Below are 20,165 nucleotides of genomic sequence, written 5' to 3'. Positions count from 1 at the left end.
ACTGCCTTTTATCTGAAGGACACCATAGCACGTCACCCCAAAATACGCCTCTTTGACACAAAAACTATTTTGAGCTAAAGTCAAGCAGCAAATGCAGGAAAAGCACTCTCTATCCTCGCCCTTTTACTACTTAAAACCAAGATATAAGCCCAGAGATGGCATGAAAGAAATCTGGAAACAAATCTCACTTCATTAGTTAACTCCAGTATATTTACTTTCCCATAGTTTGCTATTCTGGGAAATCTAAAACTGCTTTTCTTTATCCTTTCATTGCTCTACTATTTATTGTTCTTTGTTAAAGATCTGACATAAGCCAGAGTTCTCAGACAGTTCTTTGAGTTACACATTTTCCTAGGTTTCTCCAGTGTATATAAGAAATGTGCATATTATTAATGTCTGTTTTTCTCTTGTTAATCTCTCTATTGTAGTGTCCCAATTAAAAACGTGGAAGGGTGGAAGGAAAAGGATTTTTCCTCCCCTACATAATCTTAACGAAGTCAATAGTGTAAGAAAGACATGAAATTGAAGGACATATTTTCTACATTTTAAAAGGTTCAAAACATCCCTTTCGATCTCCCCAAATTTGCATCCTACCAACTGGTAGCCCAATGGCAAAGTGAGATGGTTCTCCAGAAGAGTAAGAGCAGCCTTCCTTTTAAGAACTCAGCTTTACAGGTTAATTAACAGCATATCAATACTTAATATATTAAAGAGCTCAATCTCAAATTTCACTACATAGTTCTTTCACCAAAAATGACTAAAACAACTTTGAGAGAAACCAGATACTTTATTTGTCCTAGATTCTTTAAGTTAGAGTTTCCCTATCACTGTGCAGTGTACAAAGCAAATAAGCTAAATACGGGGTTAATCCCTCTGTCCTGAGGATAGTTGGCTATGAGCTGGATCTCCAAACCAGCCCCAACCAACTGTCCCAAGAAGAGAAGGAATAAATATCTTGGTACATATGCAACCTGTTCATAGCATATTGTAACAACTTATTAATTAGAAAGCTCTATAAAATAAATGAGTTTTTTAACCTATTTTCTTTAGTTCATAAACTATAAAAATATAAATAATTATGGTCTTTTACTAAAGAATTAAAAGTATAAATATTTCTGATTAGAAGTAAATTCTTCTTTCTAAACCTCTTAACCTAAGACAGTATTCTCAAAGTGTGGTCTCAGACCAGCAACAGCACTATTATCTGGCACTGTGTTAGAAATGCAAATGCTTGGCCCTAGCACAGACTAGTGAATAAGAAACTGCTGGAGTAGGGCCCAGAAATCTGGTTTAGTAAGCCCTCCAACTGTAGGTAAATGTAACTAAGTAAATGTAACTACAATGTACCACACAAAATGCTAGAACAAGTAAGTTCTCATTCCATCTCATTTAAATAGGATTCAATTGAAACTATTTCTAATTAGGTTAGATAGTGAAAGAAATAAAATTATTATTTTTTAAGTACATGAGACTTTAACTCATTCAAATTAACCTTCTTTACAAATGGTGCTAGGAAAACTGGACAGCTACATGGAAAAGAATGAAACTGAACCACTTTCTCGCATCATAAACAAAAATAAATCTAAATAGGACCTACATGTGAGACCTGAAAACATAAAACTCCTAGAAGAAAACACAGGCAATAATCTCTTTGACATTGGCCTTAGCAACATCTTTCTAGCTATGTCTCCTCAGGCAAGGGAAACAAAAGCAAAAATAAACTACTGGGACTACACCAAAATAAAAAAGACTTTTGACCAGAGAAAGAAACCATTAACAAAACAAAAAGGCAACCTACTGGATGGGAGAAGATAGTTGCAAATGATATTTTCAGTAAGAGCTTAATATCCAAAATGTATGAACTTATACAACTTAGCACCAAAAAGAAAACCAAATGATCCGATTAAAAATAGGCAGAGGACATAAATAGACATTTTTTCAAAGTTATACAGATGGCCAACAGACATATGAAAAAATGCTCAACATCACTAATCATCATGGAAATGCAAATCAAAACTACAATGATACTACTTTACACCTGGCAGACTGGCTAGAATCAAAAACACAAGAAATAAGAAATGTTGGTGACGATATGGAGAAGAGGAACCCTCATGCACCACTGATAAAATGCAAACTAGTGCAGCCACTGCAGAAGACAGTATGGCAGTTCCTCAATAAAAGTAAAAAATAGAAATACCATACAATCCAGTTAATTCCACTACTGGGTATATACCCAAAGAAAATGAAAACATGAATCTGAAAAGATATACACAGCTCTATGTTTACTGCAACATTATTTACAATAGCCAAGATATGGAAGCAAGCCAAGTGTCTATCCACATGCGAATGGATAAACCATGTGGTATATTAATTTTTTTTAAAGATTTTATTTATTTGACAGAGAAAAAGAGACAGCATGAGTGGGAGGAAGGTAGAAGGAGAAGCAGACTTCCTCCTGAGCAGGGAGCCTGACTCAGGGCTCAAACCAGGACCCTGGGATCATGACCCGAGCCTAAGGCAGATGCTTAACTGACTTAGCCAGCCAGGCACCCCAGATGTGGTATATTAGATGGAATATTAGCCATAAGAAAAGAATGAAATCTTGCCATTTGCAACAAAATGGATGGACCTAGAGTATATTGTGCTAAGTGAAATAAGACAGAGAAAGACAAGGATGCCTCGGTGGTTCAGTTGGTTAAGTGTCTGCTCTTCATTTCGGCTCAGATCTCAATCTCAGGGTACTGAGTTCAAGCCCCATGATGGGCTCTACACTGGGTGAGGAACCTGCTTAAAAAAAAAAAAAAAAGACAGAGAAAGACAAATACCATGTGATTTCACTTATATGTAGAATCTAAAAAACAGAACAGAACAAAAACAAAAAAGCGGAGATGTAAATACAGAGAACAAACTGATGGGATGGGGGAATGGGTGTGGCAGGTACTGGATTCCAGTTATGAAATGAATATGTCACAGAGATGAAAGGTACAACACAGGGAATACAGTCAATGGTACAGTACTAGCATTGTATGGTGACAGATGATAGCTACAGTTGGTGGTAAGCAAAGCATAATACATAGAGTTGTCAAATCACTATGTTGTATACCTAAAATTATATAACATTGTGTGTCAACTATATTTCAAAAAAAAAAAAACCCAACAAAACAAAAAAACTTCAAAATTGGTCTTCTTTCACCATTGCAAATTAGTATTTTTGCTGTAAAAATTTGCAAACGACTTCTCCTATATAGGAAATCTGTATAATTTGATATGTGTGAATAATTATATTTCCTTATTTCCTCTCCATATATTTTATCCATAAAAGGTGCAAAATAAGCATTATTTTCTCCTTTAATGTACCCAAATACAAGGATAGCCCAGCCTTTAACAACAACTACTACTTCCACCACAAACATCTGCAAGAAATTACAAAAGACGTAATTTTGAACACAGTGAAGAATTAAATTTATTAATGTCACTTTCTATCTTAAGAATCAAGTCCAGAGAGAATAATCTAAAGAAATGCAGAAGAAAAACCTCGAAAGCACCATTTCAAATACCCATAGGAACCTGAAAGTCATTGCCTAAAGTGAACTCCCACTCTTAGTGGACTCCTTCAGCATTTCATCCCATGCCCACAAGCATTTATTACTTATTTTCTACCTTGCATTTTAGCTTATCCTTCAGTTGAGTCAACAAACACATGTGCCCACTAGATAATCAGGTAAACTACCCAATGCTGCAAGTAAAAGATGGAAAAGTATTCTGGGCCAAAGATGCAATACCTCTCTGACCAGAGTCTCCATAAAACTCCCCCTCGTTTGCCTACTATTCCTACAACCCTTCATTCTTCACCTCCATACAGCTGATTCACCAATTTTTGCCTCTTTCTCAGGCCTCTTCCTAACTTTATCTACCTCAGTATTCAGTTTAAATTTCACGGTCTGTGAATCTCATCATTTTCATCATCTAGTATCTCTTTCTTCTGCAGTCACACATAAACACCAACCACCTTTTCTACCCATCACTCAGCAATGACACATGGTGAAAGCATAAATTCTTAGAGAAAAGTTCCTTTACCTCCCTATCACTTAACACTACAAACATGCCAGCCTTTGCAACGATTCTCTTCTTGTTCCCTCTTATTACGCCTGCTAATCAAAGCAAAAAGTCTCACTTGGCGTTGGATCCAACCCTGCCCAATATCTAACCCTGCAGATTATCTCCTGTTTCCTGGTTTGCAGGGCATATACTTTCCTGGTTTTCATTCTTATCTAAAAACTACCTCAGTCAGCTTTATTGGTTCCTCCTCATCTACCTCGATCTTTAAATGTTGGAGCTCTATCAATCTACAACCACAGTGCCCATTATCAATGGTACAAATTTATTTTCTGTGTATCTAGCAAGCCTATGCAAAATCTCTACTTGGTTATCTCTCAAGCACCTCATTGCCCTCAAACCTGCTCTTCCTCCAGTATCTCTATTTCTGTAAATAACACTACATTTTTCTTATCTTAACAGATAAAGGGCTAGTGTCCAAAATCTATAAAGAACTTATCAAACTCAAAACCCAAAGAACAAATAATCCAATCAACAATGGGCAGAAGACATGAACAGACACTTCGTCAAAGAAAACATACAAGTGGTTTACAGACACATGAAAATATGCTCCACATCACTTGGCATCAGGGAAATACGAATCAAAACCACATTGAGATACCACCTCGAACTGCTCAGAATGGCTAAAGTTAACAACTCAGGAAACGAAAGATGTTAGTGAGGATGCAGAGAAAGGGGAACCCTCCTCACACTGTTGGTCGGAAATGAAAGCTGGGGCAGCCACTCTGGAAAACAGTATGGAGGTTCCTCAAAAAGTTGAAAATAGGGCTACCCTATGACCCAGCAATCCACTACTAGGTATTTACATCAAAGACACAAATGTAGTGATCCGAAAGAGCACCTGCACCCCAATGTTTATGGCAGCAATGTCCAAACTGTGGAAAGAGCCCAGATGTCCACCGACAGATGAATGATAAAGATGTGGTATATACATACAATGGAATATTACTCAGCCATTAAAAAAATGAAATCTTGCCATTTGCAATGATGAGGATGGAACTAGAGGGTATTATGCTAAGCAAAATATGTTAATCAGAGAAAGACAATTATCATATGATTTCACTCTTGCGGAATTTAAGAAACAAAAAAGCACAGGAAAGGGAGGGAAAAATAAAACAAGATGAAATCAGAGAGGGAGACAAACCATGAGACGCTTAATCATAAGAAACAAACAGGGTTGTTTGGGGGGGTGGTAACTGGGTGATGGGACTTTAAGGAAGGCACAGGATGTAATGAGCACTGGGTGTTATATAAGACTGAGGAATCAATGAACTCTACCTCTGACACTAACAATACACTATATGTTAATTAACTGAATTTAAGTTAAAAAAAAAAACAAACACATTTTTCTGCCCAGGTATTCAAACCAAGGACCTGGAAATTATCTTCCTCTCCTTCAAAGATTATATACCTCAATCATCATGTTTTGTCTACTCTAGTCCCTAAATATGTCTTAAATACTACTTTGTCCAAGCTCTACTGACTTCCTCCTAGAATAGACCACAGGCCATCATCATATGTGGCCAGGACAACTCAAAACTACTTATATATCTGATCCCCCTGCTTCCACTATTCTTTATCTCAAATCCACTGTCCATACTGTAGCCAGTAGATATTTTCACAGCACTTAAAATGCTTTTTTCTATATATTGGCTTATAGATTTTGTCTCTCCACTAATCTGTACATCACTTTTACTGGTACTATCAGCACTTACAGTATGAATAGATACAATTTTTAAAAATTAAAACAAAAATAAGGGGCGCCTAGGTAGCTCAGTCGGTTAAGTGTCTGCGTTCAGTTCAGATCATGATCCCAGGGTCCTGGGATCAAGCCCTGTGTCTGCTTCTCCCTCTCACTCTCCCTCTGTGTTCTTTCTCTCTCTCTCTCTCTCTCTCTCTCTCTCTCTCTCTCTCAAATAAACATTCTAGACAAATATAGGTGAATATATAACTGACCTCAAGATGGCACAAAAATTTTCTGCATTAAAAAAAAAAAAAAGTACAGCTTAGTTTTAAAGTCCTAAGAGCATACAGCAACTGCCTCCTGATGAAGCCTATCCTACTTCTGCACATTGTTGACTATGAAGATCTTCCCTATGTTACCTTAAAATGTAACTTCCAGCCGCTAGTCCTACTTTAATCTCTTGGATACCAAACAATCATTCTAATTCTTTTTCTACTTTGATTATTTGAAGAGAGTCATTAGGTTAACAAAAAATAAGAATTTTATCATAAAAGGCAATATTTTAATTCTAAACCTTTGTTGTAGGCATATTTTATAACAAACTTTTACTAGTGTACTAAAATCTCAAATGCTAACCCAATTAACACTTCGAGATAGTAAATGTAAAATGATTTGAGTTTATGGCTTCACTGGGTAGTACTGAAAAGCCTCAGCATAAGCAGGGGCAAAAGAAAACAGAAAAACAAGGAAATGACAATAGGAAAATTTTAGGGTAGAGGCTATGAGGGAAGGAAAGGATGTAACAGCTTCCATTATGTAAGCTTGGACTATTCATATCTCACTTTTTTTTTTTTAAAGATTTTATTTATTTATTTGACAGAGAGAGAGACAGCCAGCGAGAGAGGGAACACAAGCAGGGGGAGTGGGAGAGGAAGAAGCAGGCTCATAGCGGAGGAGCCTGATGTGGGGCTCGATCCCATAACGCCGGGATCACGCCCTGAGCCGAAGGCAGACGCTTAACCGCTGTGCCACCCAGGCGCCCCTCATATCTCACTTTTAACCTGTATCTTGAATTGTCATAGAAGTAGGAAACTCATCAACACTTGCTGACAATCCTAGACTTCTCTATTTTAAGTTATTAACACTACTTTTCTGTCACGTGTCATTGGTGATTTACAAACTTCTTTTGTAGCCTAGGGATACTTTCTTCAAAGGAACACTTACCAAGAAGCAAATATATAAAAGCAAGTTGAGTTGGACAACTACTGGAGCCCTCTAGATCCTCCCAGAGCAAGCAAAAGAGTTTTCCATTCATTCAACAAATATTCACTTTTAAGCACCTATCATTTGCCAGAAATGGGGAGCCAGCCAGAATAAGATAGATAAAACCTCTTTCCTGAGGAAACTTGAAGTTTAGAACACAGTTTTTAAAAATACTGCTTTAGGGGCGCCTGGGTGGCGCAGGCGTTAAGCGTCTGCCTTCGCCTGAGGGCGTGATCCTGGCGATATGGGATCGAGCCCCACATCAGGCTCCTCCGCTATGTGCCTGCTTCTTCCTCTCCCACTCCCCCTGCTTGTGTTCCCTCTCTCGCTGGCTGTCTCTATCTCTGTCAAATAAATAAAATCTAAAATAAATAAATAAATAAATAAATAAATAAATAAATAAATAAATAAAAACAAAAACAAAAACAAAAATAAAAATAAAAATACTGCTTTAAAAGACTAGGCCTGAGCAAAATTCTGGAAGGAAATCCTTTTTTCTGTACTCCCAAATCCTTACATTTCTCATTGACCCCAGAGAGCCCAATAACCTGTAAGATGATAACAAAAATATCTTCTGAAAAAAAGAGAAAGTTCATTAGCAGTCCTAAAGAGTCATAGGGCGCCTGGGTGGCTCAGTGGGTTAAGTGTCTGACTCAATTTCAACTCAGGTCTTGATTTCAGGGTCACTGAGTTTGAACCCTATGATGGGCTCCACACTGGGGCCCAGCACAGAGCCTACTTAAAACAAAACAAACAAAACAACTTGTTTAAAAAATAAATAAAATAAAATAAAAAGTCATAATTTTTCCTTTGAAAACAAGTCATTTAATTACCTGGAGATGTTTTTAAATATAAATTAAAAAGTCACAGCATTCTACAATACAGAATCAGTACTGGCTGTCATTAAAAATTGAAATTTAGGAAACACAACCCTTATAACTGGCTACTACAAAAATAAATAAATAAACGTTGACCATGAATAGTTCCAAGCTATGTCAAAAGCAGCATTTTAATAGACTACCTATATCAAATTAAAATTTAAAAAACATGTTCATTATTAAGGGAAAATCAGACACGAAAGTAATAGAGATACCAAGTATCATAAACGCAAAAGAGGAGTGCCTGGGTGGCTCAGCTGGTTGAGTGTCTCGGCTCAGGTCATGATCTCAGGGTTAGGGACCAAGCCTCATGCCAGACTCTGCGCTCAGCAGGGAGTCTTCCAGAGATTCTCTGCCTCTCCCTCTGCTCCTCCCCACCCCAAAATAAATAAATAAAATCTTAAAAAAGAAAAAAAGAAACTCAAAATAATTCATTCCTTTTATTCTTTTGGGTGTCTCAAAAGTACAGTGTTTCAACAGGTCCTGAAGGGAAAACGGAAGAGTAGAACCCCTGAAGACACAATGTCTCAGTTCAAATCTTAATTCTATCATTCGCTAGCATTGTGTTGAACTTGGACAATTTAGATAATTTCTCTCTACCACAATTCCTCATCTGTACAATGGGATTGATCACAATGCCTTATTCCATAGGTTTTATATAAAGATTAAATGAGTTAGTGAAATACTTAAAATATCATGTAAGCTACTTACGAAGGTATCTTTTAAAACATAAATAATCAAAGACTACATTATCAGTGTAACGACTGATCTACCAGTAGCAATGAATGCCACAATACATAACCATTTTCTTCTTATAAATTTACTAATGCCTGCTGCAATTCTATTTAAAACTTTGGGCTAAGTGAAATAAGTCAAGCAGAGAAAGACAATTATACGGTTTCAGTCATTTGTGGAACATAAGGAATAGCAGGGAGACCATTAGGAGAAGGAAGGGAAAAATGAAGGGGGGGGGTAAACAGAGGGGGAAATGAACCACGAGAGACTATGGACTCTGGGGAAACTGAGGGTTTTGGGGGGGGTGGGGGGATGGGCTAGCCTGGTGAAGGGTATTAAGGAGGGCACTTATTGCATGGAGCACTGGGTGTTATATGCAAATAATGAATCATGGAACACTACATCAAAAATTAATAATGTACTGTATGGTGACTAACATATCATAATAAAAAAAATAAATAGAATATAAAAATTTGAAAAAACATAGCAAAAATGTTAATATAACCTCTAAACTACATATGGAATGTAGAACAATTTTAACCGTAACAATCTAGGTGTAAAATTCAAACCAAGAATTCAAGAGACAGCCACTGATAAGTATTCAGTAAGTTCAAACAATGCAATTTCAAAAAAATTCCTCTCTGATGGTCGCTAGATATTCAAGAATATATGCAAAATGTGACATCATTTTCATATGTAAGATGAGTTTTATCCTTTCCATTACTTGCTGCTGTTAACCTAGGACCATCTAGTATTCATGAGCACGAACTTTCCTATCAGCCATTTAGTTCCATACCTAGTCTACTAACAGTTGAGATACTGTCAAAGTAAACAAATGCTGCCACCTTGTGGAATTACAAGTATGATATTAAATAACCCAACATGATCCATAAGCAAAAGAAAAACTAAAACCAAGTTTTTTTCTCTCGGTGAGATTCTCAATGCAGTGAATGACCAACACTAGATATATTTCATGCAATTTTACAGTAAGAATAATTTCTTCTTCAATGTAACGAAATAATGCAGCATTATTAAATAATGCAAATTCAACATGATTTCTCATTTCTAATATGTTTTTATCTCTTTTCCCAAAGGAAATTCTTCATCGAAATGTCCTATTTTGAGAGGAATTAAGTCTTTAAAGTTGAGTTTATTATCAATGATGTGTGTAAATATAAGGAAGTAGGAAAAGCAAAAAAATCACCAGGGCTGTGAAACTTGCAAAGTCTTTCTAAATACTATTTTCCTTGTTGCTACCTACTAGTCTTCATCTATCCTGTCTTGTATTGTAAAACTTCAAAACAGAAATTTTTTTTCAGAAATGTTAATTCAATGTCAATAAAAGAACAGATGTGATTAGCATGCAAGATGAAACAACTAAAGGTATCTTTTAAATTCTTAATTAAAATATTTTAATAAAACCAATCTCACTTTAAAAAAATAAAAAGGTTTCTTTATTCCAGAGAAAGAGCAAGCAAGCAAGCATGGGCGGGGGGAGCCTCAAGAAGACTCCGAGGGACTGTGGGTGTTTGACACCCAACCAACTGCACTGGCCAACCAACTGCACCACCCGGGAACCCCTAATCTCAGTTTCATTAAGTGGTATTCCCAAACTGAAATCTCATTTCAGTCTTCAGTAAACTTCTGCCTCAGAATACACAATGCTCTGACACAGATTTCTCTGTATGATCAGGACTTAATATTCCTGAAATCAATATTACACTAGTATTAACTAACTAGAATTTAAACAAAACTTGGCGGGGGGACTGGGGGGTGACTTAATAGCACTTAAAAAAAAAAAAAAAAAAACACCAGCCCAGGATTATATTAAAATCAAGCTAAAATGACTTTCAAAAATGATGGGGGAAAAATGGCTCTTACTCTCTTTTGAATCCTAGAGATGTATAACCAATTCTACATTTTCTAACTAGAAATGCTGCTTTTGTAATATAAAGTTAAGGTGGAAATTTTTACTTTGTTTTTGGATTTCTGTTCATTTTTTAATGGAAAAGAAAATACAATGCACGATCAATTTACAATGCTAAGGGACATTAATCTATATTATACTAGAGCTATAATCTGCATTTTAGTTGAGTAGAGCCACATAATTATAGGTAAATGTATACCTCAGGTCATTCTAATAAACTTCCATCCTTATTTTTGCCATTTCAACACTCAAGCTACATTTCTGAAGCTTTTAAAAAACATATATTATGCATTCTTACACTAGTTAAGAATTTAAGGGGCGCCTGGGTGGCTCAGTCAGTTAAGTGTCCAACTCTTGGTTTCAGTTCAGGTCATGATCTCAGGGTTCTGGGATCGAGCCCAATGATAGGCTCATCACTGGGTGCGGAGGCTGCTTGGGATTCTCTCTCTCCCTCTGCCCCTCATCACCCCACCCCTTGTGCACAAGCACAGCAGCGCTCTCTTTCTCAAGAAAATAATAATGATAGTAATTAAGCAATAGTGTTACACTGTTACTCCAAGCTAAAATGTTTGAAAAACTTTCTTACATTGCTTCTATAAATGCACTGAAATAATACTAACAGTTTTCCTAAATCCAAGCATCATATCTGGCTTATTCATGGTTATACTGAGGCTAGCCCACATTAAGGGGTCAATTAATTTCTGTTATATAAATTTAATCACTCAATTCATTAGTTAAATAAGCCCCACAAGCTACTGTATTTTCAAGTTAAAATCACTCCACAGCTTGATAAAGAAAACTCACCTTACCAACACATAGGGAAAAAATCTATGATTCTTGTCTTACTTGCTACTGAGCTAAATCAGCTGGAATACAATAAAAGTTTTACTGCAAGACTCTTTAGCTATCAGCTTAAATTCCAAGATCTGTATTTTTATATGGTAATAGAAATCTTCATAATGCAAATGGAAAACCATACATAGTAATGTATTGCGTAAGTTAAAACTTGCCAAATTCCTGATCTACATCAAAACATCTTTTTAAGGTTTCTTAATTCTATCTAGGAGGTTTTAACATAAACAAGCAATGTAATGATACCAAGGGACTACTGGTAGTGTTACATATGATAGCCCTATGGTTTTACAATGTTCATATGCATTCTTTAAGGATATAAGGATGAAATGACATAGCATCTGAAATTTGTCTCAAAATACTTAAGCAGGAGCACCTGTGTGGCTCAGTCAGTTAAGCATCTGCCTTCAGCTTAGATCATGATCCCAGGGTCCTGGGATCAAGCCCCACATCAGGCTCTCTGCTCAGCTGGTGGGAGTCTGCTTGTCCCTCTCCTCCCTGCTTGTGCTCTATCTGGCTATCGCACTCTCTCAAATAAATAAAATCTTCAAAAAAATATGTGTAAGCAAAGAAAGAATGAAAAGTATAAAAGAAGCAAGTATAGCAAAATCTGGATCACTGCTGAATCTGGAAGATGGGTATATGAGGGATTATTATTCCACTCTATTTTTATGTATATTAGAAAATTTTTATTAAAAATTTTTAAAGAATGGTCACCAAGATGATGAAGATAAAAACAACATAATAACAAAAAGATAACTAGAAAATCCCAACATCTGAAAACAATTAAGATGTTTCAATAATCCGTGAGTCAAAAAAAAATCAAATTTGAAACTTAAGTTTCATGAACTGAATGAAAATGAAAATCGTATCTTCAATGTAGTAACAATGAATAGTCAAAAAATTATAAAAACATCTCCACTTAACAACAGCATCAAAAAATATTTAGGAATTAATCAAAAGTGAAAGATTTGTACAATGAAAACTACAAAAAATTGCTGAAAAAAATTAAAGAGGACAAAAATAAATGGAGATACATCTCATGTCCATGGATCAGAAGACTGAAAATTGTTAAGATGTCAGTATTACCCAAAGTAATCTAGAGATTCGATGCAATCCCTGTCAAAATCCCAATGACATTTTCTGCAGAAATAGAAAAAACAATCTTGAAAAAGAACAGAGCCAAGGACTCACGCTTCCTGATTTCAAAATTTACTACAAAGCTATGATAAAACAATGTGTTGGGGAGCCTGGGTGGCTCATTCTGTTAAGACTCTAACTTTTGATTTTGGCTCAGGTCATGATCTCAGGGCATGAGATCGAGTCCCATATTGGGCTCTGTGCTGGGTGTGGAGCCTGCTTAAGATTCTCTCCCTCTGCCTCTGCCCACCAGCCCTCACTCTCTCGCTGTATCTCTTAACAAAAGTGTGGTAGTGGCATAAAAACAGATATAAAGGCCAATGCAGCAGAGAAGAGAACCCAGAAATAAACCTCTGCATACATGGTGAAATGACCTTTGACAAGAGTGGCAATACCATTCAATAGGGAAAGGAGTTTTTCAAGAAGTGATGCTGAGGATACTGCATATCCACATGAAAAAAAGAATGAAGTTGGACCCTTACCTAAAACCATACACAAAAATTAACTCAAAATGGATCAAAAAGTTCAATCTAAAACACAAAACTATAGGGGCTCCTGGGTGGCTCAGTCGTTAAGCATCTGCCTTCGGCTCAGGGTGTGATCCCGGCGTTCTGGGATCAAGCCCCACATCAGGCTCCTACGCTGGGAGCCTGTTTCTTCCTCTCCCACTCCCCCTGCTTGTGTTCCCTCTCTCACTGGCTGTCTCTCTCTCTGTCAAACAAATAAATAAAATCTTTAAAAAATAAAATAAAATAAAACACAAAACTATAAAACTTTTCATGACTTAGGATTTGATAATAATTTCTGGGATATGACATCAAAAGCACAGGCAAAGAAAGAAAAATAAACAAATTAGATGTCATGAAAATTATAAAATTCTGTGAATCAACAGACAATATCAACAAAGTAAAAACACAACCCATAGAATGAGAGAAAATATGTACAAATCTGGTAAGAGATTAATAGCCAGAATATATAGAGAACTACTGAAACACAACAAAAACAAAATTCAAAACTGGGCAAAGACTTTAACAGAAATTGCTCTAAAACAAATGGCCAATAAACAGAGGAAACAAAGCACATCACCACTAATCATTAGGGAAATGCAAAGCAAATATAAGAGCTACCACCTCACACCTGTTAGGACGGTGACTATCAAAAACAGAGAAAATAACAAGTGCTGGCAAAAATGTAGAGAATCTGGAAGCCTTATGATTGCTGGTGGGATTGTAAAAAAAATGGCACGGCCTCTGTGGAGAAAACATTATGGCAGCTCCTCAAAAAATTAGAAATAGAATTACCATATAATCCAGCAATGCCATATCTGGGATATACCTAAAACAACTGAAAACAAGGTCTTGAAGAGGTATCTGTTCACCCATGTTCATAGCAGTATTACTCACAAGAGTTAAAAGACAGGGAAGCAACATATGTGTCCATCAACAGACAAACAGATAAGCAAAATGTGGCATATACATACATACAATGGAGTGTTATTTAGCCTTAAAAAGTAAGAAAATTTTGATATATGCTTCAACATAGACAAAAACTGAGAACATTTTGCTAAGTGAAATAAGTCAGTCACAAAAAAACTGTGTGATTTCACTTATATGAGATACTCAAAGTAGTCAAAATAATAGAAAAATAAAGTAGAAGGGTGGTTGCCAGGATTCTGGGAAGGGGGAAATGAAGGGTTACTGTTTAACGGCTATTGATTTTCAGTTTTACAAGATGTCAAGTATTAAAGAGATGGATACTGGTGACACTTGCACAATATTATGAAGGTATTTACTAAATATCACTTAACAGTACACTGGTTAAGATAGTGTATTTTATGTTACACGTATTTTATCACACTAAAAATAAAATTTGGAAAAAAGAAAAAATACCACATCAAAATTCATGGGATGCAGCTAATGCAGGCCATGGAGAGAAATTTAAAGCACAAATTATATTAGAGAAACAAATTTTCAACTCAATCATTTTAGTTTCTCCATTAAGAAACTACAAAGGTAAGAGGCAAATTAAACCTAAAGAAAGCAGGAAAAAAAATAATGAAGTTAAGAGCAGAAATCAATAAAACAGAAAAATACAGAATATCAAAAAACTAAGAGCTGGCTATTTGAAAACACAAATAAAATTGATAAACTTCTAAACCAGACTATTAAAGAAAAAAATAAATAAAGGGAAACAAGTTTTCAATATCAGGTATGAGAAAGAGAACATCATTAGAGAATCTAAGACATAAAAACATAATAAAGGACTATTATAAACACATGAATGCCAATAAATTCAACAACCTACATGAAATGGGCAAATTCTTTTAAAAACACAAACTAAAAATAATGTTCAATCAAGAAAAGAATCAATAACCTGATTAGTCTTACACTTCTTTTAAAAATTTAATTTATATTTAAAACTCTTCCCTCAAAGAAAACTCAAGGCCAAGATAGTTTCACTGGAGAATTCTACAAAGTATATAAGGAAGAAATAATACCAATGAGGGAGCCCTTATGAGAAGAGCATACATACCCTGTCTCCAAAACCAGACAAAGACATTATAAGAACACAAATTGTAACCCTATGAGGTGAATACTATTAATCATTCCACTTTAAAGATGAAGACATTGAGGACTAAAGAGATGCAGGGACTTGCCCAAGACCACAAACTACAAATTGGCAGGCAATGTGACTTCAGAACACAGGCTCTTAACTAGAACAATGAAACTGCTTGTCAAATTAAATTCTACATACTCTAAATAGTAAAGAGTGCTGCCCAATACTTACCTAGAGACTATGCTGGAACCATTATAGAGATCACTAGCATATGACAATGTAGCCAAAGGTCGTACTGAATTGTATCGAGTAAACTTAGACAAGCATTCCTGAAATTCATCCAACTGGCTTGCAGTTCGACTATCATCTATATGAAGAAAACAAAATAAAATAAACTGAACTGCAATGTAAGTCAAAGAGCAGTATACACAGATTAAAAATTATATTCTAAATACAAACAATTCTTAAGTATTTAGAGAACAGCTGCATGCACAAATTATCTAGCTGATCTTTCAGCTTTAATAAAAATTTCTTAGTGGTTCATTGACAGACACTGTCTCTTTCAACACCAACAAAAACATACTGTAAATATTTTAATTTTTAAACAACAATTTCTTAGAAAAACAAAAAAGTACCTCTGATCAAGAGAAATTTAATCTTTTATTAAAACAAAAATCCCTTATCAGTGGAGAAAGTGAGGGCGGACAGAGGGGTATATACACAGAGTCTATTCTTTATTTTGAAGGAACACGTTTACAGAGATAAATCTGCATGCCCACATTTATTTACTATCAAAACACAATTTATAACGTAATTTAGATTAAGAAAGCAATTGCTTTTTAAGTAAAAAGAAAGTAAAATACTTGTTCACATTATACTTTGATGTTTCTTAAATCCAATTATGAAAAGGGAGTAGAAAACTGTAACATATCAATTATTCTAAAAAATAAACAAAATACTTCTACTCAAATTCGTGGTGGAATATGGAAAACATTAATTCCATCCACTAAAACACTGTATAAATACTTTGAGTAAAGTCCATTTCAGTAAACTATTCACAATTAAATTATGTGGAATTTAAATCACAAAATCATCTCATGAAAGACTGGGAATAAACACACCTATCTGTTCTCCAATCTAGAAACAAGACTACAGAGAAAGCATGAATAAAAAATCAGTGCTTTTCAAAACTGCTTTAAATTTGGACTTGTTTTTCCTTTCCAAAGAAAGAAAAGTAAAACACCCAATTTAGTTAGCTTCCTAACTGAAATTTGAAGATTGTTACAACACTGTTTTCATACTTTCTTCCTTACTTTTAGCTCATACACACACAGACACATACAACTTTTTCAAAGTAAACTTACTTGGTTCCCCCCTTTTAAAGATTTAATTATTTGAGAGAGAGATATAGAGAGAGAGTACACGAGCAGGGGGAGGGAGAAAGAGAGGAAGCAGACTCCCCACTGAGCAGGGAGCCCAATGAGGTAGTCCATCTCATGACCCTGATATCATGAACCTGAGCCAAAACCAAGAGTAGTACACTTAACCGACATGGTGCCCATGATTTCCCCTTCTTAAATGGCCTCTGAAAATAAGTAGGCATAATAAAATTTAGATATAAGAATCATCACGTCTGGAGCGCCTGAGTGGCTCAGTGGGTCGGGCATCCGCCTTTAGCACAGGACAACGACTGACATAAAGAAATTTATCTAACACTTACTACCACGAAAAAAAAATTACTAGTCTCTGATACTAAGCTTCTGTCTCCAGTATTTTACATTTTAAAGATTTAAACACTAACACAGCAAATTCATCTAACAACCTATATAAAAGGTTCCAATCTTACAGTGTTTCCACTTGAAAAACAGCAAAAAACCACCCAATTAGCATGCACTGTCATAATGTTACTTAAATAATGCTCCTGCTCCACAAAAATTATTCTCAGTAAATTCAAAACACTGGAAATAAAACATGGGTCACTGCAGTAAAATGAATCAACTGCACTACAAAGTGGTTGCATGTAACAACTAATTGGTTCTTTTTATATATAATCCGATTAACTCTGAGTATTTAATGTAATAGTGACTGGAAAGACACCTTAGATATATGTTTAAATATTAATTTAATGTAAATCTACTCTTTTATACTTTGACATGCAATCCTAAAGTACAAAAAATTCACAAGCATTCAAGAACGCATATTCTGTTGAAGACCATAATCTTTTCCTGGGTAGCTAAACTTCTCTGCCCATCATACGTATTCATTAACACCTACTTCCAACAGAAGTTATAAAGAAAACACTAAAAATCGTTATTTTAGTATCTGAAAGTATAGGGATTTGATTTTTATCTGGTTATGAAAAGGTAGGATTTTATTTGCTTGGTAGGTTCATGGTCAATAATCATGCATGCCTGCTAGCATATTACTTTTCCTATTCCAATTACAGATTAGTTTGTGAAAGTGTGTTCAGCATCCCTTTTCTCTCCTCTAACGCTTTATAATTTACCTTCTCTTTCAATTAAGAGTCCAGGGCATTAATCTCTTAATCTTCATTTCTCATTTTCAGAGTTGAAAATTGAAAATCAGAAAGAGGGGATGGATTCTCATTTAAAAATATACAGAAGGAAAAACAAACACTATGTACTCCATTATGTAGAAGTTAAAATTTCCTCTTCATAGTCAAGGAAACTAGGAGGAACTTCATATTCAGCAATACAATAAGTAGAGTCAAAGTGGAAGTTCAGTAAGACAAACTTGACAGACTCCTAAAAGCTAAGGACAAATGTTTTAAGTACAATATAGCCATGCTCACAAAAATGAAAATCTAATCTTCCTCCTGGTTTTAATTTATTCTACCTTCCAGTAATCTTACATCCCCAAAATAGACTGGTCTGTGACTACACCTTTACTATGTCACAGCATGCCTATGCTGCTGGTTACTTAAAAATTATTCCCCAATCTCTCTTTCCTACCTCTCTTTTTCTTTTAAATGTCTGCCATTTGCCTATGGATGTATTTCAACATCATACCAACAAATAACATCTAACAGGGTTAATATAAACCATCTGCCAATCAGATTGTAAGTTTCAAACCATTTTCAATTTCACAGTTCTTTTTTTTTTTTTAAGATTTTATTTATTTATTTGACAGAGAAAGAGACAGCCAGCGAGAGAGGGAACACAAGCAGGGGGAGTGGGAGAGGAAGAAGCAGGCTCGTAGCGGAGGAGCCTGACGTGGGGCTCGATCCCATAACGCCGGGATCACGCCCTGAGCCGAAGGCAGTGGCTTAACGACTGCGCCACCCAGGCGCCCCCAATTTCACAGCTTTCTATTGCACTTTACAGACTATTACAGAGGCTCAATAAGGGGCTCAACTCCCAGGCAATACAATGAAAGTTTTCCGTCTTATAAAAACTCTTGATCATTAATTTCATACACATTTATAAACAAAGCTTGGCTCCGTCCTTGACTTCACAGGAAAAATGGTATGTAAATCTTTTTTCCTCCACGACCAATCCTGAGGCAAATTTGTCCAGAGGAAATAAGCAATGTGTAGATTTAATTTTTTTATCCTTCAAATTTTGATTTAAATTCTAGTCAGTCAGCATACAGTGCAATACTAGTTTCAGGAGTAGAAATTCAGTGATTCATCACTTACATACAACACCTAGCGCTCATCAAAAGAAGTGCCCTCCTTAATACCCATCCCACCTCCCCCACCCAACTCCCTCCATCCCCTCAGTTTATTCTTTATCTCTTATGATATGTTTTCTCTTTTTACCTCCACACTCCCATATGTTCTTCTGTTTTGTTTCTTAAATTCCACGTATGAGAGAAATCATATGGTATTTGCCTTCCTCTGACTTATTTCACTTAGCATAATATACTCTAGCTCCATCCACATCATTGTGAATGGCAAGATTTCATTCTTTTTGATGGCTAACTAATATTTCATTTGTGAACATATACCACATCTTCTTTATGCATTCATCACTCAATGGACATCTGGGCTCTTTCCATAGTTTGGCTATTGTTAATAATGCTGCTAAAAACATCGGGATGCATGTACCCCTTTGAATCTGTATTTTTGTTATCCTTTGAGTAAGTACCTAGTAATGCAATTGCTAGATCACAGGGCAGTTCTATTTTTAACTTTTTTTTTTTTTAATTATTTGACAGAGACAGCCAGAGAGTGGGATGGAAGAGGAAGGGGGAGTTGGAGAGGAAGAAGCAGGCTCCTAGCGGAGGAGCCTGATGTGGGGCTCTACCCCAGATGCTGGGATCACGCCCTGAGCCAAAGGCAGATGCTTAACGACTGCACCACCCAGGCGCCCCTATTTTTAACATTTTGAGAAATCTCCATACTGTTTTCCAGAGTGGCTACAAAAGTCTGCATTCCCACCAATGTGCAAGAGGATTTCCCTTTCTCCATATCATCACCAACATCCATTGTTTCTTGTGTTCTTAATTTTAACAATGTGTAGATTTTAATACAAACATGCCTATTCAAGAGAAAACTAAGGCCAAATTGTTAACAACTAATAAAATATGATGCATTTTTTTCCTTGGCGGTCCTAACTTTGAGCAGGTGTATTACCAATGACATCAGTTAACTGAGCACCTAACTTATACCAAGCACTGTATTTTATATTTTATAGATATATTTATATCACCTATAAATCTTAAAAAACAAAACAAAACAGAGGGTTGGTATGAATGTCCCTACTTCACTGGTGAGCAAAGACACTGAGAAAGTTACAGCTCAAGGGACAAAACTATAGTAATGCAATGAAACCATCCAATGCTATCATGTCCATGACGTAGCATACGTTTATTTCCTCTACTTTGAATGTTTCTAATTACTTTATTTGGTTAATGAATTCTAGCCTTGACTAAATACAATCCTCTAAAATGCCTACAGTGGGGGCGCCTGGGTGGCACAGTGGTTAAGCGTCTGCCTTTGGCTCAGGGCGTGATCCTGGCGTTATGGGATCGAGCCCCACATCAGGCTCTT

General features: G+C 35.9%; 1 protein-coding gene across 4 annotated transcripts in view; it reads right to left on the bottom strand.

Moving 5' to 3' along the window:
* The window catches only part of COP1 (COP1 E3 ubiquitin ligase), a 241,315-nt gene that overhangs the window by 122,411 nt on the left and 98,739 nt on the right, over positions 1 to 20,165 (bottom strand). For all 4 annotated transcript variants that reach the window (XM_045811397.2, XM_045811396.2, XM_045811398.2 and 1 more), the window contains one exon: positions 15,383 to 15,518. In XM_045811397.2, the coding sequence (XP_045667353.2) occupies positions 15,383 to 15,518 (136 nt within the window). The remainder of the gene's footprint in view (positions 1 to 15,382; positions 15,519 to 20,165) is intronic.

This window comes from Ursus americanus, chromosome 2 (genome assembly GCF_024610735.1).
Source record: "Ursus americanus isolate L20-20 chromosome 2, mUrsAme1.1.p, whole genome shotgun sequence".
NCBI classification, from domain to species: Eukaryota; Metazoa; Chordata; class Mammalia; order Carnivora; family Ursidae; genus Ursus; species Ursus americanus.
This window is presented reverse-complemented; position numbering and strand designations above follow the sequence as displayed.